We start from the raw sequence: 24965 nt of genomic DNA on the forward strand, positions 1-24965 counted from the left end.
CTGTTCCCATACATTAACAAATACAATACTACTTCCTCACCCCACCCCCACTTCTCCTTGCCCTCTTTCTGTATGTTTTGTCTTCCCACTTGAAACTCTGGACTTGGCCTGTAACTTTTCATCTGCTTATTCTCTTGCATGAGGGGCACAGATTGCATTTGACTATTCAAAGCACTATCAGAGTAGAGACAATAAAAAAAGCCTAGTAATGATGTTCATATACATGTTAAAAACCCTGAACAACCACCACATTTGGCAATTTGTTCATAAATGTCAAAAGGGATTTGCTTCAGTCTTCTAGGAAAAAATTCTGCCCTCATTTGGTGTCTAAGGCCAGTACACTTTCAGTATTCCTTTTGATAGGTTCTTAGTAACTTTCACAGACACCAGCATAATACTCAAGAGAGACAAAACCTGCCTATTTTCAGCTGATTATCTGAAGGCATGGGAGCCAGTAAACACACCTCACAAAAAAAAAAAAAAAAAAAAAAAAAAAATCAGTGACAGCACATTGCAATAACTCTCAGTCAAAGACACTTCTATAGTGACTTCTGTTCTTCTGGAAGAAGTATCATTCAATTTAGATAGAAATAGTTCTGAAAAAGGACTGCATTCTAATCTATACATCGTCTTACTTGGCTTCTTATTTGCTCAGAAAATATGACGTGAAGACATCCTGATAATGAAAAAAATACACACGGGTATGTTTTGACAGCCATTCACTGTGGTCCTCCAGCTAATATCATCAATGTTGTTTATACTCGGAGGAAGAAGACAGAGATCAGCCTAATATTCATGAAAACAACAGAACAGTATTAGTTAGTTCTACTGGAAAGAATGTCAGAAAGCAACCTTGCTATTTGGTTAGCTTAACTCTGAAGAGCAGGATAGAAGCCAGAACAATATACATTTGCAGGGGTTTATTTTGACAATGTGTTTAGTTGTTCAGTTGTTTCAGATATTTTTCCTCCTCAAATGCCAGTACTATTTTTTTAAAAGCTAATCCCAGATATTAAACAACAACCAGCTTAAAAAGTGGTACAATACATCTGAAAACAGTAAACTACTGGTGGGATTGTTTCTAGGAGAGAAGGGTCCATGGAAACTGCTGTTTAAGTTGGCAGGACACCTCTACTTCATAGAAGAAAAAAATGTTCCTGTTATAAAGCACTTCTCTTGTTAGCAAATGCTGCACACAAAGGGGCAGCTGTACTTCGCTTACCTCACGTGTGACTCTTCCGTTGTTATCAAAGTCATACAGTGTGAAGGTCCATTCTTGCCTGTTATCTTCCTCTACAGACACATCACATTGCAATTCCTAAGAAACACGCAAAGAGCAGCTGATTACCTAAAGCAAAAGGCCTGTTTGCAGAGCAGACTCTCCGTAGAAGGAGGCTGCTTGCCTTCTTCCTTCCTCCCTTCTTCACAGGAGGAAGCTTTCAGGATATGTCTCAGGGAGGCCTCTGTCCACTACAATGAAGGAGTCTCATCACAATTGCATGATAATCCTAACTCCCTTGGGCTAGACTTTGGGGAATCTGCAAGATGCTTTCTACTTCACTGTAGAAAACACAAAAAGATACAAGAAACCTGCTCTCTGAAGCTCTTGAAATATAACGAGATTTCGCACTAAAAAGTGAGACAGAAAACTCTGCTTAACTCAGGAACAGGAAAAGAACGGTAACAGAAATAAACTCACAGAATGAGTCGGTACACCACAGTGCCAGGAGTAGTCCTTAAAACAAAGTGGACATATGGCACAAATCCCCGCCAGTGAGACTTGTCCTTGACACAGATATTTGACACCCAAAGTTTGTCAGTTAGTGCAGTACAGCATCATGCCACTGAGGCTCCTGAAACGAGCCTGCCTCGGAACTGGCAGGTAAGAATGACCTGGGAGTAGTGCCTGGTCCTTATTTTAACTGTGCTTGTGTTAGTGAGAGTGTGATCTGCAGAAAGCCTGAAAGAATCAATTTGTAATAGGAGGGAAAAAAAAAATCCCCAAACCGAAACCAAGACTTCAGTCAAGAACAGAGGATGCACTTTGACTGACTCCAGTCACCTGGGTGCAAATCATTAGCTTTTTCTCTCAAGACCTGTGCAATCAGAATTATCCAGAGCCACAACAAGGCAAAACAGAAAAGTTACAGTGCAATTAAAATGAAAGCCACTGTATGCAAGTAAAATAAACAGCTCCAAATAGCTTCAGCATGACAGAGCTCAAAATACCTGGTTGATCTTCTGACTTGAAACCAATTCCCTACAGCAGTTACCGGTACCCCCTGTCCCCTGCTGAGTTCAAAGCCAGTCCTCTCTCAGTTGTAACAAGCCCGGCTGAAAGCTGCCAAGTGCCCCACACTCTACTGTGGAAACACGGTTTCATATTACATAAACATTCCCGGCACCTTCAAAAGCCAAATCACATCCACCTCAGATTTAGACCTCTTGTCTCAACACTTGTGTTACTGATTCTTTTATACCTTTGAAGCATTTACAATCTCGTAGCTCCTAGCTTACATAGCTGGAAAACTTTCATTTGTAGAACAAGGGAAAAAATATCAATACTTGGTTTCTTGCCACATATTAATACTTCCCTGTCCCACATTGCCTAACATAACATCTTTATGTGAGGATGTGCTCTGCTTAGCTAAGAGCCATGGCAACCTTCCCTGCATTAGTCATGGTGCCTAGTCCCAAGTGCTAACCTTTATGGCATGCCAAGAACTACTTGGGAACAAACACAGACTGCTGGTACAGTGGAGTTCCAGCTACTCTGGCACCAACCACGTTGACAGGTGTCCTCCAACGTTCAAATATCAAGGCACTGTTAATTGCAATTTATCATGCCCTTCCTGTCTGCAAATGTCTGCTACTCAAGGTAGAATATCAAATGTGCCTAGAAAAAGAGTTATCGGTGGAAGGAAAAAAAAAAAAAAGAAAAAAAAGAAAAAAGAAAAAAGGGAGGCAGGAAAAGTCACCTCCCCCCAGAAGGCACACAAGCATCTCACAACACCTGAACTGCCTATGGGAAAGATACCTCCTTTTAATCAGCCTTAAAACAGCAAAAAATAAATCATACCAGACTACTAAATCTGCTCTAGAGAAGGAAACTAACACTCAAGCCATGCTGCAAGATGGCTGCATGGTCTTTTAACTAAAAATTGAGGAATACAAAGCTCATTACTGTGACAGGCTGACAGCACTGAAAGGTAGAAGTTTGCCACGTCTGCTGGAGCGTGGAGAGATGAAAATTCATGCTGTTTCTTGCCAGTACTAGAGCACCTTCCTCCTCACCAAGAAAGACAATCCTCTAGCTGGATGACAGCATATTTCAATACTCTTATTTATTAAATCACTCCCTATATAAACAAAATCTGCCACCTACACACAATGTCTGGCCATTTTATGATGTTTGTAAGTCCAAGGAAATAGACCATAAGACTTATTGCCCTCCAGGATCCTTTTCCTCCTGCCATATGATCAGATGGATTTCCCATGTATCAGGTCAGGGTTATTTCACCTTGGACACCCAGGCACAGAAGACCGATGGTTAAGGAAGCTTTTACAGCTTTTATGCTAGGAAGATTTAACCAGGTGCAACAGTCCACGGAAGTCAATCTAAAGATTTGGTAACATGGTAGCTGGCATAGTAAATTACTAATGAAAGGATCATAGATAAAGGGTTAAACTGAATGCCTCTTCTTACTCTACATTTCAGATCCTACAGAGGAACGATCATTTGATCCTTTCCAAACTTGAGAATAAATCTCACTAATCACCTCATAAGGAGCACCAATGGTAAGACACTGCCAATTCTGCTTCTTCCTGTACCTGTTACAGTCATTGGGAGCTATATACATGCATCAGAGGATACTATTTGGTCCATGGGTTATTTTTCTACCATAATTATGTCAGTACAGTGAAACTTTAAAACACAGAGGACTTACTTCAAATTTCAGTTGCTTCTTGGAACCTGTGCGTGTGTCATTTTCTTTTTCTGCTTTCTTTTCATCTCCACTGCAAACTCCATCTGTCTTCTCTGGAGGCAAAGCCACTGCGAAAAATGTATTTAAGAAAAAATGCTTATAAGGAAATGTCAAAGCAGTCTTATATTTGCAAATCTGTCTTTATATTTTGGGTGAAATTGATTTCAGCAAACTTGTATGAGAGGATCATTATACTTGATTTGCTTTTGTGTTCACTACACATCTGGGCTAATTTCAGCAGACAATCTACCAACAGCTTTTGGTACACAGCCTCTCCTATAAACATCACTAGAGTCACAGGAAGTTCAAACACAGTATTATGAGAATATAAATCAGCAGAGCTGTTACTGTAAATAAGTTGAATAATTTGCAAAATATTGAAAGTTTGTGACATATTGCAAAAGCACATTGCATTCACCAGCAGTGAATGAAGTAAGGAAGCTGAAATGAAGTTCTCATTATTTTCCAATTTCCCTCTTCAAACACACACAAACCTTACTACCTTTCAAAAAGGTAACACTACCTGCCAAAAAGGTTAAGATGAATTTTTTCAAGTATGTATGAAAAAGTATATTTCACCTAAGTTTCAGTTAAAACATCATGCACTCGCATAATTCAATAGCACTTAGAAAGAGCATCAATATTAACATCCATCAGATATATACTCTAACACATATCAGATACATAACAGAAAGAGATATATACTTCTCATGTAGACTAAAAATCAAATGCCCAGGAACTTAATAGCTGTGCCTTTGGCTCCTGCAGAGGCACTCATCCTTGCACGTGATGAAACCCTATATCTGAATAAAATTAATTCTATATTCATTAGCATTATGGAAATATACACAATTTTTTAACCCTACCCTCAAACTTTTTAGATAGGATTTTTTTATACATGTGCATACCTCTGCCAACAATGTTATGTTCATACTTCATCAGGCATAGCAGTAATCCTGCCTACCCACCCCAAAACCAGAAGATATTGCGAGAATGTGGGTCAAACTCAGCATTTTTTCTCTTTCACTGCAGCATTTGCATTTACCCAAAGCCTTTATCCTAATGCTATGTAGGAATCATTTCTTAGGGATGCCTTTGTAAGTAAGATCTCATGTAAGTGCCAGTTGAGTAAAGTCAGATTCCTTACAAAGAAGGAGACGTGATCCCCTCCAGTTCAAGATGACCCATTTAAAATGGGGTTTACTCCGTGGCTCTCCTGGTGTTCAGCACTACTGAGTGCCTCCCAAGCATTCTCCTAGGAAAGCAAATCACTAACATGCTAGAAATTAACATATTCTATTAGCCATTTTCCAGCATTTTCTTTCACATTTAAAACAGAAGAATTAGCTTAAAAAAAAAAAATGCTGCCCTTATCGGAGAGTTTTACACTCTCAGAAATTCCAAAAGCTGTGGCTTCTGGCACAACATTCACATTGCCACACTGCAATACATATCACATTTTCTAGTCTCATTACTTTGTTTAAATTTAACACTATTGTATTTTAGTTTTGTTTTGCTTTTAAAACTGTGGTGTACTATAAGAGATTCTGTATGTGCAGTAAAGAAAGGAGGAATGAGGTAGAAAATCTGACCTTTGGGATTTCCTGACTTTGATACTTATTTGCAGTTTTGATGTTATACTAATGCCAGCTTCCACACACACAAATGTAATTGTACAAATGCAAACAGACACGGCATTTATTATACACATACTGACACACAGATACACTTTGATTTCTACTCCAAGCCATGTTAGGATTCCCTACACCAAACATAAGCTAAGCAGGAAGGTCAGTGAAAGGAAGAGAAAGCTCACTTCATGGCAGTTTCTTCCCTTGTCCTTTTAACCCAGTGTTATCAGATGAGCAGGGACTGTTTCTTAGGACGTTTTTTGTATAGTGTTTATCATAATGAAGGGACTCGTTAAAATAAATACTATTTACAATACAGAACTTTGAAGTATATCTGAAGAAGGGCCATTGGCCATATACTCACTTTGTTCATAAATACAACTCCCATAAAAGACCCCCGTAAAACAGAAGACAACATTTGGTTGCCTACCTTAGTCCAGCCTTGTTAGTTCCTTCTAAAACCAACAAGAAACAAAAGGGTAGCATGGGCCTTCATAACAAGGACAGTTACACTGACAGTGATTTCTCATAACTATTAAATACGCCCTTAGATTTTCAGTTGTTTAGTTGTACCACTGATCAGTTTCTCACATGAACAGTTCTAAGCAAGCTGATAGAAACGTTTATGAGGGGCTTTTGCAATCCCTCACAGCGAATGTGAAATAAACGAATGCTGGGCTGGTATGACCCCTAGCTTTGTTGGAACAGTGGACAACCAATTGGAAAAAAAAAATCCACCCTTGTTATCACGCATACTTTTAAATGTATGAAGGTACATAATGGCCAAAAGACTTCTACAGTGTTCTCTTATCTTTTAAGTGACAGCATCCCAAATGACACTGGCATGCAAACAACACTGGGCTGAGAGCACTGCGGAACAAATCCTGCACAAGGTGACTATTCCCTGCCCCAATGCTCTTTGTTGGCTTTTTCTATCAAAACCCAAAGTGTCTTACAGACCAGTACTCTCCCTTCCACCACCATGCTCCTGCACTGTGCTGAAAGCTGCTGGCATGTTCAAAGAGCACCAGAGTTCCCCAGTCCACAGGGTGCTTCAGAGAGGAACAGCACAGAGTTACCTTCTGGTTTTCGGAACAGCCCATCCACTGGCACGTTTAATAACCTTTCTGGATGTACAGTTTGTGTGTTCAGATAGGAAGCTTTCACTTTAATGTATAATTTATGTAACAGAGGCAAAAATGTGCTCTGACAAATTAGTCTTCTCAAAAAACAAGAGTTCATCTATTGGGGAAGGAGGAGATACATCTTGCAGTACACTCCTTCAGAGAGTTTAAATACTGTATGCCAGAAATTATCCTCTTTGAGCTTCGCTGACCTTTGATCTGAAGAACTCATTGGCCTTGCTGCTCCGGGGAATTATCCTTTGAAATCAGTTACTCATTTTGGAGCTCAGATGAAATGGGGAAATCTGGTGATCTCATCCTGATGTCAAGTTTCATTCAGCAAAGAAAAATTAATTCTAAATGAGGGAACTTTAAAGAAAAATACGGAGGTATTAAAATAATATTTACGAGTGATCAAATAATGTGTCTGTGCATATATCCTCATGCGCCTTATCCAAACCCAATGAACACTTAAAAATACATACTGGAGTACGACTGTTTTGTCTGAGAAGGGAAGGATAAGTGTTTGGTATCTTGTTTCTATACTTAGTTTTGAATATTGACATGTGCTAAATTTCATGAAGGATACAAACACATGCTGAACCTACTTATAAATAAAATGAGAATGTCTGCTTGGGACAGTTAAAACGGGCAGCCTGTAAACAGAGATCCACCAGCAAGCTGCAAGCCAAGGTTCAGACATATTCACAATGTGAACTTCCTTTCAGCTCTGCCAACGATATTAAACTAGACCAGACAAGATAGCTATCTCAGAGGAGTGTCAAGAATTAATAGACTTGTATTTCCAAAGTCTAGGCCATCAGAAATAGGTCCACATACAATATATCATCTGTGCAAAAATACTTACTTACCTCCTCACTCAGATAACAAGTCCTGACAAAGAGAACGTGCTATCTAGACAAATACATAGAGAAACCTGTCCTTGTTGTGGGAATCCACAACTGAAGGGGAAAAAAAAAAAAAAAAAAGTATATTTATTGCTTCTCATGGGAATAACCATATGCTCTCAAAAACAATGTTCCCTAACAGAATGTTTCATGAATTGAAACACTACATATGTTTTCTTTATGATGTTCTCTTTTCTTGTTCATTATTAATGATCTTGTATTCACTTCTATAACCTTAAGACACTATAAAAATGTGTCTGGACAATATTTGGAATTGGAAAGACAATAAAGGAAAAATATTAACTTGGAAAAATTGTGAAATACTATTCTTTCACAAAAAACAAACTGACTGGCTTAAGTGTACTAGCAGATGTTTCTCTCCAAAATTGTTAATTACTACCACTGCTTGTAATTGAGGTGGGGGAGGAAGAGAGGGAGAGAATGAACACAAGTTTAAAGGCATTAAGACTCATCCCTGAAGAATTAACTCTTTTTTTCAGGTGTTTATTCATTCCTAAGAAAAGAGGGTAATAATTCCAACTGCTTCTTAGGAATCACCAAAAATCCCAGAAATGAGGTAAAACTGATTGCTGTGCTGTGTCTATTGAATGAGCACAGAATACTAAGCTTCAGACAGCCAAACCATCCTTCACTCACCTTCATCCTGCATCTGAGAATACAGGGGGGTGGGGTGGGGGGTGGTGGTGTGGTGTGGGGCAAGAAGAGAGTCAAAATAGAGCTGCAGTCAGTTTGGAAAGGGACTGTTTAAACTTTTACCCTCACTCAGGTGGCTTGTCATTTCAGATTTCTCTAAGCCTCATTCAAGCAAAACACCATGCTCTTTGACAAATTATCTTCCTTCTCAAAGTAAGGACAGTTTCACTCTGTTTTCCAACTATACTTAGCATTTTAGTCAGAGGGATTAAGAGGATCTTGTTGCCAGAAACAAAAAAGGATGCAATTCTGATGAATGTTCAGGTCTAAGTTACAGCTACCAAGTCCAAATTTGCACGGCATTTAGGAGAACTCACACTAAAGATGAACTACTTCAGAGCCTCTTTGGGACAACAGCCATTCCAAAAGATATATGATGGATCATAGAGCCTTAACTCAGAAAGCAGAACTATGGGAGAAGTTACACAACTCCACAGTGATAAATTATGACTGGACATTACCACTGACCATTATCTTAATGTCAGGGTCATTACTGTGTAATTTTTGAAAGAAAGCAGAGTAAAGGTAAAATTGGAGAATTCACAAAAATGCCACCTGTGAAAGTCAGCATCTGGCATACATGAAACCAAACTCTTTAAAGTGAAACATTATTAGCCTTCCCCTCAAGTTGGATAGTGTGGATTCCATGGCAATTTTTTAAAACTACTACCAGAAATAAAGGGACAGAATTATCTGTACATGGGGAAAAACATCAAACCACACACTAGAACCTGAGACTTATGGAGGAGTGGGATAAAAGGAAAATCAAAAAATGCATAGACATTATCAAGACAAGGAGATGAAGTCATAAGCTCAAATTGAACTTCAGTAGCAATATTTGATTGGTGGAATTGAGTGTTAAAGAGCTGGTCCAACCAAGCTGAGTAGTAAAATTCCCATTGACATCAATAGGGTAAGGGTTTCACTTCCAATTTACGGATCTAGCACACATAGCAAAACTTAAAGTCAGAGGCTATGAGGACCAAAAGGATAGAAAGAAAATTAATTGCATTGTTTTTCCTGAAGTCTCTGATGTCTAAATTATCTGGTTCTGTTAACATATTTTTCATTGCAAATCAGGTTTGACAAACATAACTGACATTCTTTGCTGAGTGCACGACAACAACCAGAGCAATAATAACTATGTTTGAAAGTCTAAATTGAGAAGTCGTTCTTTAATTAACAATTACATTCACATTCAGATTTCACTTTTAAGTTCTCCTGGAGGCCATGGATTAAGAACCATCACCCCCATTAAGCACACATTTTGGTTTTATTCCATGGGGTTGACTGAAATACATCGCCAATGGAGATAACTGCTTGAGCAAAGGTCCTTTTCTCCAGTGGCAAATGAACATAGGCAGAATAGGACCAGGAAGGGAGTAACATTCCTGTTCCACAGCCACCAGAATAAGCACATAGAAAAACAGGCTCATCCTGGGTCAGTGCCAAAAGCATGTATTCAACTTTCTCTGGCTGAAAGCTGAAGTTGATGAATTAGACACACCCTTCAAAACAACAAAGATCAAGCTGCCTTCTCTGAAATTTACTGTGGGGAAATTAATTGTCCATTTTAAGTCCAGTGGGACAAGTCAAAACCAATTTAGGAAGAGCTGTACTAGTAGTGCTTTGTACTAGTCTGAGATGGGTATTTCAACCTGAAAATACGGAGAGAAGTCATGTTCTTCTATTTCACCATTTTCTGTTGATGGTCACAACACAAATTAAAGGCTCAATTGCACACCACAGAGTAGACAAAAAAAAAAGATTCAACATGTCACAAGACCTACTGCCAGCACCCAACCAGGAGGAGATAGTTAAGTGCAGAATAGGGGGGTAGTGACTCAGACCATGTGATGGCTTGTAAAAAAACCCAACAAAAATAGACAACCAAAATATCTTTTAATCAATTGGGCATCAGCTAACGATTCTAACTGACAATTCACCACTAGGACATCAGGGAATTGCTAAACTGAAATTCGGTCAAATGTTCAGATAACTTTTTCTCTCCTAAATAAAAAATAGTCAAACTCACAGGTCTGTGTAACACCACCTCTCTTAAAGCTTCAGTTTCTTTTACCAATGCAAATAATTTGACATATTTAAGTAGAAGTGTTTCCAAGCCTTGATATAGAATCACAGGTTTCTGTCTAGGTCTGGAGTCTTTTTTGGCTATTAGGTTGAGGGAAAAAAATCTGTTACTATCTCTTTATGAAAAAAAGATTTGTACTAAAGATGCAGATACAAAGGACAATAGTCTCTTTCTGCTAGCTAGGGTGTAACTCATACATGCTTAAACACTAAATCTAGATTTCTCACACTCTCTCTGGAGAGAGTTTGCTGAAGGGAGGGAGTTTGCTGAATTTTGCCAGATTATGATTCCCTTTTCCAATTAGTTCCCCAACTGGCTGTATGTCATCAACAGCAACTGCCAGATTAAAAATGCCTTACTTGACCATCTTCACCCAATACACTTTGATGTTCAGTTCTCAAGCTTCAAAATACCTTTTGGATGAAGATCAGACAGCACTAAACAGAATTACTAATTAATTAAGCAAAGTTAAATTTTAAACACTGTTTGTTGTGTTAGCCAAAAGCCTGAACAGAACAGTCTTTTTTTCCCTTCCTCATCGGAGATCAAAGACGATCATTTCTCCCTCCCCTCCCCTCCCTTAAAAAAAAAGGGAGCGGGAGGGGGACAGGGGGGAAGAATCTCCACAAGCTTTGGTCAGAATAGGTCAGGATGATACCTGTAGCAGCAATATTTGTGTTTGATCAGCGGGCATATCAAAAGCCCCATTAACAGAATGCAATCTGATATAACTATCTGTACCATTTAACATGGGTAAGTACTTCTTAAGTGAAAACTGTCACTGTCATATGGACCACTTACCACTTTCTAACAGCATTATGAATCCCTGGAGCTCTAAATGGGCCTACGAAGTGTTGAATTCTGTTGCTGAATAGTGACAGATGGGGACACCAACTGATCATTTGTGACTTAAAGCAAAAGAAGAAAGACCTCTCTTCTTTAAAGATAGCCATATGCCGATTTTGGTTAGTACCAGGTAACAACTTTGCTTTTTAAAAATCTCTTCTCAGTGTAAGTTACAAATATGCGTGTTCACATAGGATTTTCTACCTTAATTTTTGTCTCTCTGGATTCCTTTCCCCTGAGATTTACAAGGGAAGAAAAAGAAGAAAAAACCCCAGCCAGTACATAACCTTTCATACAAATGAAGGCTGAGTAGGTAATGTTATTAATAATGTAGGCTTTGATATCAACTCGCCTCCATCTAACTTAGATGTTCAATGGAAAAATCATGTTTCCACCACCTTTGCTATAACAGGGCCTCTAAAAGGTATCTGAACTGTAATATTAATTTTATCGAAATTACTTCCCATGAAGAAGAATGTCACTCTGACTGTCACAAAGCTAGCCTTTTATACAGAGCAATGTTGTGGACCTGTACTGTAATATTATTTTGGCTGTGTTGAATCAGTTCCACATGTGACAAATGTCTCATAGTTAATAGTCAGCAGCAGGTTCAGTATTTCCATCCTCAGAGCCCTACATCTTACTCTGAGAGGTGGGGGAGAACGGCGATTGATCCACAACACAACTGAAAAGTAATATAGAGACTAGTAGTCCAGCATATACATGTGCACATACAAGCACACATCTCCTTCCCTTTTCATGTTTATACATGGGTGAGGAATGGTACTCAGGTGATACATCACATATTGCAAGACATGCAGAGCAATAAAATCCATCAAGGCTTGACCCAAACACCTCATTTAAAGTCTACACAGGATCTCATCACAAGAAACTGTTCTCACAAAGCAAACACCGTTTTTAACAAATACAGCACAGCTAAAGACCACAACCAGAGATGGAAGCCCACTGTGCTATGTCCTGCTCAAAATCCAGGAGAGGAGATGCTTTGGAGCATGGTGTGGAGCATGCTTACCTGAGGAGCCAGCCCTTCCTATTATTCTAGAGATCCCTCGTGTTCTGCAACTCAAGACTCAGCTTCCTACTTTGAGCTACCCCTTTGGTGGAAAACCCTGCAATATCCTCCTAGACAGTGTCATTGTAAATTTTTTTTCAAACATAGCATCTTGAAATCTGGGTGGCAATCACTGCTTGCTGGTGGGGCTTGGGCAGCTGTCCCTGCAGGCGCACAGGCAGCCTGGGACAGGGCCAGGAGGGTGGGTGCTCAGTGCAGCTCCCAGAAGGTCATGCAGCAGGCACAGAGAGCAGTCTTCTGAACAACAATTGGCTAAGAACATCCTTCCACACCTGGATGGCTCCACTCTCTGTAAAGCTCCATTGAAATAACAATAACAACAAAAAAGTCTGCAGCACCACACTTTAGCTTCATGCCTCCAAATCCTTAAGAGGGACTATAGCTCCCTCCTAAATAAATCTGCGCAGAGTTCAGGACTGCCTTGGCTCCCCTCGGCCACTCCCCCGCTGGCACAGAGCCTTGCGTGCAGCCCCAGCTGCAAGGCACAGTAAAGCTCTCTGCTCCTCCAGAGGCCTGTGAAAATTCCTCGGGTAGCAGCTCTTTTACTTCTGGATATTTTGTTTTACAACTACTATTCCTTCACTCTCTTTTTGTTACCTTTACAGTTTTAAATCCTTCTTGGTAGAAAGTTGGGCACTTTGTATGACATATTTTACTGGTGACAGGACCTGGATTGCTGGATCAGATTTATAAAGCAAGAAAAACCTGATTACTGTTATTTTTATTTTTTTTGGTAGGCTGGGGGCTGGGACTTTCCATCTTACAAGGGCAGCTGGACTCTGAGCTCTTTCAAGAGCAGAAACGTTGCTTCAGGTTCATTTCCACAACCCCATAGTGCTGCATTCATTATTTACTTTTACTCACAAACTAGTTGTGGTTACAAAAAAAAACCCTTCTTCCAAACAAATGACATTTTATCTTTTTCTCCACAGGAGAATAAGGTTGGCTGCTACTTGTGCTTTGAGGTTTGGATATGATTGAGATGAAACATCTGTTAAGAAAAAAGGTGTGGGGGGGACTTTTTTCTGCTAAAAATATCATGCCTTTTTTTTTTTTTTCCACCAAACTTGAAACATGTGATGAAATTCAACTTTTAAAATATAACCCTGGAGCTACTTGAAACTATAAAAGTCTTCTCAGTATCTGAGGCAAGTCAGAATTTCCACTGTTCAAGCTGGGCTTTTATGAAGAGCAGACTTTAGAAAAAGCTGTAATCTGTCTAGGTAACAAAGGGCACTTGTTCTGCCTGGTGAGGTAAAACTTTGGGTTTCTGTAGCTACTGCAGCAGAAGTGGAGTTGAAGCACACAAAAGCACCCTGACTGATACACACTTTGAATTTGGAACAGCAACTGGCAAAAGCAATATGCTTTTCACTGAAATTGCCTCTATAAGTCTGCATGTACATGCTTGCGTATTTGTACGGTTCAGCAGGATGACAGATTGTTGTGTCTAAACTATCCAGCCTGCAGGTTCAGGCGTCTATCCAGCTTTACATCTATCTAGCCATCTATATAAAACAATGGCTCCTAAATTTGATCCCAGAAATGTAACAACTATTTAATCCTGTCATAAACTGTATCCTCACGAGACACTCTGGGATGTGAAATCTCTATGGGCAGGAGAGAAAGGCCTTACAGGAGTATGCACATGGGTTCTAAACAGAAGCCTAATGCAGAAAGCTACCAAAAACCCAGCAAAGTGAACAGTCTGAAACTCAGTTGCCTGGCTGTTTCAAGGTCATGTCAAACATAAGAGAGCTGGCAACTTCAGGAATATTGAGGAGTTGCAGCAGGACATTTGCCTATTAAATGCAGTATTCAAGGTTTCTAAAAATGAATGTAATGTTTCACGTAAAGACAAGGGGTTTGAAACAAATATATTGCCTTCTGAAATATCAAGGGCCAAAACTTCTTTCAATTACAAGAGCACAAAACTGGAATAATGCCATGAACACCAGCATGAGAGTATTATCTGATCCCAAATCTTTGCCTGGAAATATGCTCTAGTTTCACATAGGTAAAAAAAAAAAAAAGAGAGAGAGAGAGAAAGTCACAAGAGAGTCAGAGAAGAATGGCATTTTGACTCACATTTCAAAAACATGTTTAATAAAACCTCCACGAACCATGGTCAAAGCTACAAGAAAAATAACTGGTAATAATCGTTGCTGGGAAATTAAAAGTAGAAAAGGACCTTTGTTCTTCAAGCAGAATAAAAGAAACCACTGGTATTCATCATGTTTCCAGAGAGATTGTTTTCAAACTCCTGAGTTGTTCCCATATTTCACTCTTTGTTCTTAGTGGTAGATGTCCTGGGGCAAAGTTCAAGTACATTTTTATACTGCTGCACATGTACAGTAATGCAGCTTTATCTCTTGTTTCATACACACTAGATCAGCTGTCTCTCACAGATATGCCCAAGTCCACCAGTTTGCCAAGCTATATCTGGTGGTAGACCCTGCCTCTCTGATTAGTCACCACTGCAGAGGCAGAAGAGCAGGACATGCAGACAGACATGGCTAGCTGTAACCCAGACATCCCTGGGTGGTGTTAAGGATTTGACAGGCATATCCATATGGTGGGCAGCTAGTCAAGAGCTGTGCACCAGCCTGTGTTCCTGTGTGCTCAGAGCAATTGTTATCCAGCCTAAGCTAGATGAACAACTCACCCAGATATGGCCACACATGCTACAGTTCCTTCCTCCTCCAAATCACGTTAACAGGCCAAGGGAAACACCAATGACCAGGACTGATTTGGTGAGTTCAGATTGCTGAGGCCCAGCCCTTTCAAACCTCACGCACAGAGCACGAGCCTCATATCACTGACACCCATTTCTCACCCCTATCTCAGTCCCACTACATGGTAGCTTCCCTTCAGCTTCACTCACTGGTTTCAGTAACCAGTTGTGTGTCCAGAGTCTGCTGCCTAAGCTCTGCCATGATGCTTTGCTTACCTTCAGGATGTGGAAGGCATTGCAAGAGTCCTCCTGCCTTTGATGACACCCCTCTAAGCTACGTCCTTTTGCCCTTTCATTCTCATCATCCCCACATGTACCCTGATGGTCTGGCTACAAGAGAAGCAGCTTGAGAGATTTGTAGACATACGTTTTTCCAACAGCTATACCCACAGGTGACTTTTTGCTTCCTAGCAAACTGGTTCACAACTACCCCTGAGCTGAGAGAAAATGAATATTCTTATTGTTAATTGATTCTTTTTTTAATGACCACTTCTAAAGAGCATTAGCTTCTCCGTGAAAGAAGGAAAAGTTGCCAGTCTTAGGTAGAAGGAAACAGTATGGAAAATCAATGCTGTTATAAATACCAGGCATGCATATAGTATTATTTTAAAGTTTTCCATGCCTAAGGTGTTCAGCAAGAGTCAAATTTTTGCTTTTTTTGAGGTGCTTGTTCACTTCCCTTTTCATCACCTTGGTTTTCTACTAAAATATTTTTATACATTACACACAATTAAATTAATGTTGTTTGGCTTGCTTCAGCCACCTTAAAGAAGAGAGACCACTTGTAAGTTTGGAAGGTTTTCTTGTGCACGCTACTTTGAAACTCTCTGTCATATTGTAAGGGATAGACATGGATGCAGGAAATCCCAGGCTCTGTTCTCATCTTTGCTGTTGTGTCCCTGAACCAAACATGCAACTTGCTTCTGTTCTGGAATAACAACTTTCCAGCAGTGTAGAATGATCTGAATACAGAGATCAATGCGAAACTATTACTTACAGCAGGTATGATCTTCTCAGTCTAATGCAGAGGATTAATAAACCAAAACGCTCTCAAACCATAGACAAAACACATCTTCTATCAAAAACCATTAGGCAGCACCAGCAGGAGCTGGTGGGTTGTTAGCTAAAGAGAACGACACCCTACATGCAAGGAGCAAGCATGCCACAGGCAGCAGAGCACATACCCTCCACAGAGCAGTGGCGCAGTGTGAGGAGGAAAGCTCACTCTGAGGTGACATAATGGGCCACTTTTCACTGCCTTTCTGTGCTCCACTTGCCAACAAGGGTGGGAGCTGTTAGACACTGTAAAAGTCCGTTTGGAAACACCTGGAGACCACTAACTAATTACATACGGGCCATGGACAACCATTGGATGGCAACAGTCTTTCATCACTACTGGCCTGGCTGCACTTGAAACAGCAGCTCTAGAAGTAAAAGCTTCTGATCCAAATACCAGCCCCCCTCAATTGGAACAGCTAATGTTAAGAAACACTTGTACAATTTTTAAAAAAAAAAATTAAAGTGCCTTATGCCATAAGATTTTCCTCCCACTCATGGCAAACTGCCTACCTGCTTATAATTTCCTGGATCTGCGCACGACCACAGGAAAACTTCTGCTAATCCTACCAGTTTCATGTTCTTTGGTGACTTTTATTCTAACTGCCAAACTAAGCAGTTTTCTCTTGGCATTCTCCACCGCTCCCCTCACCCTCCCCCCCCCCCCCCCCCCCCCCCCCCCCAAGCCATGTTTTTTGGTACTCCTTCCAATTCACAGTAATCAGCTTATCAGTTTCCAGCCTAGGCAGGAACTAGCTGTTTGTCAGATAATGGTGGCTGGTGCCGGTGGGTCACCCTGAAGCTGAAGATATTTCTCAGAGCTGTTTCATGTCATATTGAGTAGTAGGAAAGGGTACCGCAGAAATGTCCTGACAGCCGAAAAAAATACAGCCAGTGATCACCAGTCTGAGGTGATCACATAGCATATACTCATGTATAGCAAATCTATGGTAAGTGCACAGGATTAGCAACAAGTCATTAAAACACAGAGCTCCCATGCAACATCCCAGAAGGCTGACCACAAGTGCACTTTTAAGGTGGAATTATTAGCACTCTGTAGTGTCAGTGGTGAATAGGTATTCTGCTTAAGAACGTGACACAGAAGGGACCTTAATTTTCTGCAAAGCACCAAGCCTGCATCAATAGTACTAGGTAGGTAATAACAAAAGTGCTGAGGTAAAGTGACTTTGCCTGTGTGCAAGATGCAATCTATTTCTTTTCTATGAACACATTGAAATTTCATGTATGTAATACATAGAAATTATTTAAGCTTTAGAAAACAAATAAAATGGTTAATCGTTGGGACTTGATGATCTTAAAGATCTTTTCAACCTAAATGGTTCTATGATTCTAAGAAATAACCATCATAACCAAAGGCATTAACTAGAAAGGAGCATGAAGTTTGAAATAACTGCCTTTTATTGCCCGTTCATAGCTCAGCCTAGCACAATACATGAATTTATTACAGCTAAGAGATTATCAAGGTAAGGTAAAAAGTGTCTCACATGCAAGTGTTAGCTAAAAGTAGTTAGAGTCCTTTTTCAAGTTTTCCTTTGCTGAAAAGTTTATAAACAATTTGAGCCCAAGTACCACACTTTGCCACCCTTCCTTTTGAGTTGACAACCTAACAGATTTTCTTCCAATTTTACAATCAACTCCAGGAACTAAAGTCTTCACTGAATTTTTCCTGAACAGAGAAACAGAGGAGAGGGAATTATCTTGCAACACATGAGAGCAGCCTTGCTGCAGGGTGCTGTGGGGGTGGCACACTCCACCCCATGCTCTCCCCTGCAGCTGCAGCCACAGAAAGGGGGAAGCACAGGCACCTCAGCAGCACTTGCATGGAAGCCAACATGCTCTCCTCATTGGGCTGTCCAGGACTCATGTGGTGAGGGAAGCACGTGCAGCTGTGTGGGAGTCTGGGAAGGTTGGTGGTGTTATGCATAAGATCAGCAGCCTTAAACTACTAGTTCATTCTTTAGTATTGGTTCACGTTTCCTTATCGGTTCTTATTAAAGACAAAAGTAACAACATAGCTCTTTGTGGTGGAACTCTGTTAACCACACCTCAACTCCCACTTTACTACAGATTCCCTGGATGCTGGGCAGAGGAAGAAGAGACTAAGGACTGACTGGGTATACTAGTAGCATCTTGAAAAACATATAATAATATTAAGAATATAATGAACTGTTTTTCTGCTTTGCTGAATACAGCATGCCATGCTTGCAGCTCTAGAAATTTCATAATGTCTTGTAAATGTGCGAAAAGTGCTACAAGTAGCTCTTTTATAGATAGATTTTTTTTCAGCAACAACATGTGCTTTGAACTCTGCTGGAGGTCTCTCTAATATTTATGGGCAAAAAGATTACCTGAATAATTTTGTCCTTTCTGGTACCAGATGAGGAAACATCTTACATCTAGGGATTTGGATATATCTGGTTTGGGAAACGTATCAAAAAATGGGTTTGTTGATTCAGGTCAAGCTCTGTCACTACTTTCAGCAGGACTTTGGATATCATGTTCAGATAAGGCACCAGGAAGGCTTGGATCTTCTCCAGTCTTCTGTTGAGAGAATAATAATCAAGACATCACCCTCAGCTGACAAATGCAACAGGGAACAGATTGCTATCAGCATAATAGGCAGCCCCTCTGACAGGTACAGGACTAGACTGATCTCACAGAGGTGCAAGATTTCTGGTTAGTAGAAACACGTAAGTCACACTTTTCAGGAGAACAGTGACATGAGAAATCACATTACCACTTAACAAATTGGGGTGATAGGTTAGGTGTCTCCTGAGCTTAAGGACTTCACCTTGAGCTCCAAAAGGCAACTGAAGCAGACTGATAGGTATATACTACTGGGCTCTAAAGAGTCTGCGTTAAGATAAGTAGGAAATTGCCTCTTTTCTACAATCAGTCTCTGTCAGTGTGAGATTTTCTGCTTCCAGTTCAGATGTCACAAGCAGGGAGAAAACAGGCTGCTCTGAAAAGCTCCTAAATGTTCAAGTAATAAGATGGACGAATCCCAGTTCACTTCGTAAAGACATGGAGTGGTCAAGACAGGAAAGCTCTCCTGGTCTACAGGCTTTAGCTGTTAAAATTTCCCAAAAAGTCCAGGGAAAGGAGGTGAAAAAAGTTCTGGAAAACAAGAACAGAACTCTTGGACAATTCCTTTAAAAACCTACTTATGCCTTAAAGAGCAGAGAGAGAACTTGGATGTCATTATTGAACACACTAATAGCAGATATCTTTCCGAGCCACCCACATGTCTCCGTGACGAGACAATTCCTTGCTGTTTGATGCTACATTCAATTCCTGCATGTCACTTTAGCTTCCCCACTGAAATGAAATTAAAAATATCTCCCAATGCTTCTGCTAGTTTTGTGACTTCTTCCAGAGCCACCTCCAGTCATTCAGTTCTGGCAACCTACTATTCTATCTAGCAACCGGGAAGAGAAAATGCAAGCTCTTTTATCCTAGATATGAAAAGTGATAAAGCACATGCTTTCTGTGCAGAGATTTCTGGACAAGAAAGGTCAAGCACAAGAAGTTCGCACACAGCCACAGCAATTGCACAAGTACAAGTTCAGCAAGTGGAAGTCTCTGAAACGCAGTGAGAAAGCACTGCTGAATTTGAAATGAAAGTTGCAAACGAATCCACTATAGAACCTATATCCGGCATGCCCAATTGTTGCGTTATTAATGAAAGAGGAAGAAGTGAAACAGATTAAGAGTAATATAAGAAGAGACTGAGGTTTCCATTGGTGTCTCTTATCTAAGGAAATCACTGACCACATAAGAGAAAACAAAAAAATTTCAATTTAGTGACATGTTCAGCAGCAAAATCCAAGGCAGGTGCTGGATATAATAGACAATACTGGTCAAACTGTTTCTTTCCGCACAGCACTCAGTAAACAGAGTCGCCACTATTGAGTTCTAACCTCTTGTCATGCAGCAACATTGAGACAACAATCCGCTCTCATGGCTTAATGCTTTTGATGTTTACTTTGTTCTTTCTATAGTTCAAAAGAAAGCACTAATGCACCAGTCCTCTTACCAAATACAATCTTAATCCCAGAATCCCGAGCCTTTTGCTGTTGGCCAGTTAAGTCTGTTAAGACGAAAGGATTTGATCAAGCTTTACATAACAACACAGAAGTTAAATCCAGCAAAGAGAGTTCTTTTTATCTGTACTGCTCAGACAGCTGGGGGGGGGGGAGGGAGGGGGGGCAGGGATGGAGAAAAAAAAAGGTAATGAACTTGGCTATGTAAAACAAAATGAGGAATTCAATTATTTCTCTTATTGCCACTTTGTCTTTTCAGTGAGAGTCTTCTAAAGAACTCAGATTTATTCTCCAATGAAGTCTCTGAGTCTGAAGGCTATAACTTTCCCCTAACCCAGAAGAACTGTGGCACCTGCTGTGCTTTTTTGCAAATCTGAGAAATGTTTCTTTTTCATTTTTTCCCATCGTTACCACGTATTTACAAAGACAGAACATAATTCACTGATTAGACACTTGCCTGGTACTTGGTAGAGCTGGGTTCAAGTCTTTGTTTTGCCATTCATGTCCTTTGTGAGCTTAGCCCAACCAACCATGTTTCAGCGTGTTACAGCTCCCTGTCCCTGCAACTAGTTATCAGTGATGATGTTATGACACACAAATGTATAATCATGCAACATGTATGTGTTACACCAGTACATATGTAAAAATTGTGAGGTAGCAAAATGAAGGCAGAACAACTCTTTTAGATTAAAACATTAATATAATTTCCAGAGTATTAATTACATGTTCACACAAAATATTTCTACGCAGAAAAGAGCTACAACACCAGTCACCTTGTAACCGAAGCCACACAGAATTCAAGCTGTGCCCTAACAAAGGCATCAAATCATGTTTCAGCTTTACTTTAAGCTAGTATCACAATTCTATGCTAGTACTATCACAATCATCCAGAAATATTATGCCAGAAAAAAGTACGAAATTACACAAAAAGGGTGAAAGCATCCTGCTTTAACACAATGCTTCTAGTATCATCTGTTAATGATAAGATTTTCAATATCCCATTCAAGAGGGAAGTGGCCAACACTGCCCCAGCATGGAAAGCATAGCCTGGAGGTCAGAGAGCAAAAAGGATGAGGACCAGAACTTGGCAATCTGCACGCGTTTCCCTGAGCACTGGGTGGGAACAGTTACCTGTGTCCCAACTGGAAATATGCCACCAAACAGTTCTTCCCCAGTGGCAGCACACAAAGAAAGGACCACCTGCTGGTGTCTAAATCTTGTCTTCACTACTTAGCTATTTCATAAGAAATGAGACGCATCAGAAGTAATAACGTAAAACTGCTGAAAGACTGAAATTACAGTAGCCTAAAAGGTTTTACACTCTAATAAAAACAATCTTGCTGCTGACTAGTTTGGAAATATTATATATTGGATATTATGTTTGCTATGCAAGACAATTCTACACAACAAAGTGAGACATAATTAGAGGGAAGGAAAGGTAAAATGAGACATAGGAAAATGAAATTATTCACCTCACTGACATTTAATATCCTGTGTTACGTAGATTCTCCTACAATTCTGGAAATTAAAAAGCTACCCTCTATTAGAGTTATGCCCTACTATAAGCAGGAAGGAAAACTATGGTGAAGTTAAATACTGAAACACTTGTAACAAACATTGACTCCATCATGGCAAGTGTATCTGCTTTTGTGTTTAACAGTAGCCTACAAGCATCAGCTGAAATTGAGCTCCTATGTTACAGGCACATACGAGAGAACATTCTTTATAAACTCCAGACATGACAGAAACATAGGATCCAAGAAACACAGCATATTAACACGCTTCACAGATAAGGAACTGGAAGACAGAGATTCTTAAGAGAAAGAATCTTTCAAGTTCTGTTTAGACAGAAGTCTCTACCACCAGAAACAAATGGCTGGATTGTAAAAGAACAGATATTTCCAAGTTAAGCTTGACATCGTTCTTTGCTCTAAGGTTGAGCATGTTGCTTCCACTAGCCTATAACGCAAATCTAGCACACAGCCCATGCAACTACTTGTTTCCCAGAGAGTTTCTGAAGTCTCGTTTCCTTGTTTTTTTTGAAAAGAATGAGCAACAGTGTCCTCAAATGAATCTCTTCTGTTCATTCCCCGGCTTACTCAACTGAAGTTCAAGGTACCTCAGATGTGTTCTCTGGCACACAGAATATAGTGTCCATACTCAAGGTTCTTAAAGGCCATTCCCACTGAAAGGAGAGGCGTGATCACAGAGGAAGAGGTGAGACGACCCTTGGAAAGAAGTTATCTGAGGCTATAATGATTTCATTCCTATTCAAGAGAAATGCATTGAGTAAAAGTCTCTGGTCTTTATTAGAAATTAGTGCAGGAGTTTCTAAGTCTGGTTTGTGTAACACAGAAGGGCGTGAAGCATATTACAAATCCCAATGCTAACATTTTCAGTGATCACATTTATCACCTCTGCTGGGAACAGTGATATTTACTACTGCTAGCAATGCCAAGAGAAGTACCTGGAAAAAAAAATTGTGAGACCTTGAATTGAAAAATTGAAACACTTGGTCCCTGTGATACAACTGGGTTACTTTTTTTCAATACTAGGAGGACAGTGGTAGGAAATAATACCCTATTCCCATCTTAAGTTTTGCTAGGCAAGTGACACATCAGTATATCAAGAACTGCACTGTCATACATGCACTTTCACACTGACTTTTTCACTGACTTACTCCAATATCGCTTAATATTAACCAAGAAATTTTGTTCTTTAAATACCTTCTAGGTGAAAGTGTTCATCACCAATAGTGTCTCTGTAGCCTTCCTCAGATAAATCCTGTTTAAAAAAAAAAAAAAAAAATTACAAATATACTACATACAAAGTGTTCAGGTGTTAAGAACATGTATTTATTATTACCAGGATTAATTTTAGACTCTAACAAGAGCACAGAAGTTGTTTTCCAGGAAAGAAGTCACATTGACTACTACTACTAAAGTATTTGGTGCTACTTTACGACGCTCTGGACATGCTTTAGGAGAAAAATTTAATGGAGATTAATAGATTGTACAGGGGACAGAAAAAAGAAGTGTTCATATTCAAATCCTTTTACAAAGATTAATATTTAGCATTTTAACATTCTGTCAATCAAGCAAGATAAAAAAAAAACTCCAAATGCAAATGATAAAGGAGAAATAAGCCCTTCACTACCCACAGAGGAATGTTATCACTTGGTTCCACCAACAAACAGAAAACTTTCACATGCCAGAGGTCACCCAAGAAAAGCAGATAGCAGACTTTGAAGAACTGCCTGATCTTTCAGTCCCAAAATTAATGAAATTTTATCAGCCCCAGTACATCTAGAGCAATACAGAAGCAGATGCCATAGATATGCAGATGATCTTATCTCAGACCCCAAAAAACCACTGCTCTAATGGTGCTGAAGTAGTAATAAAGGGCAGCAGTGGGATTTGGAGCTAAACCCACTTACAAAGACCCTGAAGAGCATTCTTACTCTCTATTAGCAGACCCTTTTAGCTTCACCCCACTACCCTATCTAAATCATAAGCAATCACAGTTATCCTCACGTTTTGACTTCTCCCATTCATTCCGAAGGGTCTAGCATCACCATGACATCACTGACCTTACATTATAGACTATGACAGATAGATTCTACACACACACTCTTGTCACTGATAAATTCTTTCAGTGATAAAGGAGGATATGGTCCTAAAAAGCTGGTGTGCTGCACTAATGGCTATTTTAACTTCACCTGCAAAAACATACCAGGAACAGAGCTGGCATTCTTAGCATCAACCTGTGAACAGAAAGTCAACAATATGGAGCTTTTTGCACAAAATAAAAATAAGGGAATAACCTGTAAAAATTAATGTCTGGTTGCATTCCTTAGCTTTATTGTTAAACAATTTTATCACGATAAAAGCAGTTCACCTTCTTTTCTTCAAAAAGCTGACAGAGGTTCCTTCCTGCCTTCCACATGCCCAAATGTTATTCTTTGAGATTAGTTATCAGAAAGTAACTAAGCCACAAAAGCATATCTTAGGAATTCTTCAGTATCAATTTCTGCAACAGCATTTTAAAAATTAGATTTCACAAACACTACTGGATAGCTAGCCCAGAGACCCTGAAAATATCCTTCTGTTCATGAGCAGACACCCTAAAATAAAGTTAGAACTCACAGGCCAAATGGCTCTTAGAAATGCTGGCAGTCTGGCCCAGAATGCTAGGATTCTGCACAGCACAATGTTGCTATAAAAGCTGTCATTCTGCATTTACCTTTCCAAGAAGCAAATCACAAAACCTATTTTGTTTCCTTGAGTTTTTGTTCCAGTAAAAAAAGGTCTCTTTTCTTGAGCATGTGCTGACTAATATCAATCATTACCTTAAAAATTATGGAAGAAATAGACAGTGATCGTAAAGAAGCCATTAAATATTGGCATAACTTATTATAGTTTTGCAAGAAGATGGTCTTTCCAGGGCCTTGTAAAAGTTAGTATATTTTTGTTTGGTCAAATTCCCCCACGCCATCATTTTCCATGAAGCTCTGAGAGCACAGCTCTGACTGCTCTCATAGATAATGAGATACAGAGAAGTGACTACATAGGCATATATGGCACCTCTGCTTTCCCCCACAATGCTAAATATTTAATAACTCTTTTGTTTGGGTTTGGTTTGTTCTTTTTTCTTTACTAAACTCAGAATTTCTGCTCCCTCCTGCTCTCTTGGAAAAAAAAAAAAATTTCTGTTAACC

At 39.7% G+C, this 24965-nt stretch overlaps 1 protein-coding gene across 1 annotated transcript in view; it reads right to left on the reverse strand.

The window, feature by feature from the left end:
* The window catches only part of NKD1 (NKD inhibitor of Wnt signaling pathway 1), a 107784-nt gene that overhangs the window by 15134 nt on the left and 67685 nt on the right, over positions 1-24965 (reverse strand). Inside the window, exons 4-6 of the mRNA XM_086469457.1 lie at positions 22975-23032; positions 3948-4054; positions 1223-1318 (exon numbers count right to left, since the gene is read on the reverse strand). Coding sequence (XP_086325583.1) covers positions 1223-1318; positions 3948-4054; positions 22975-23032 — 261 coding nt within the window. The remainder of the gene's footprint in view (positions 1-1222; positions 1319-3947; positions 4055-22974; positions 23033-24965) is intronic.

This window comes from Leptosomus discolor, chromosome 8 (assembly GCF_034619465.1).
Source record: "Leptosomus discolor isolate bLepDis1 chromosome 8, bLepDis1.hap2, whole genome shotgun sequence".
NCBI lineage: Eukaryota > Metazoa > Chordata > Aves > Leptosomiformes > Leptosomidae > Leptosomus > Leptosomus discolor.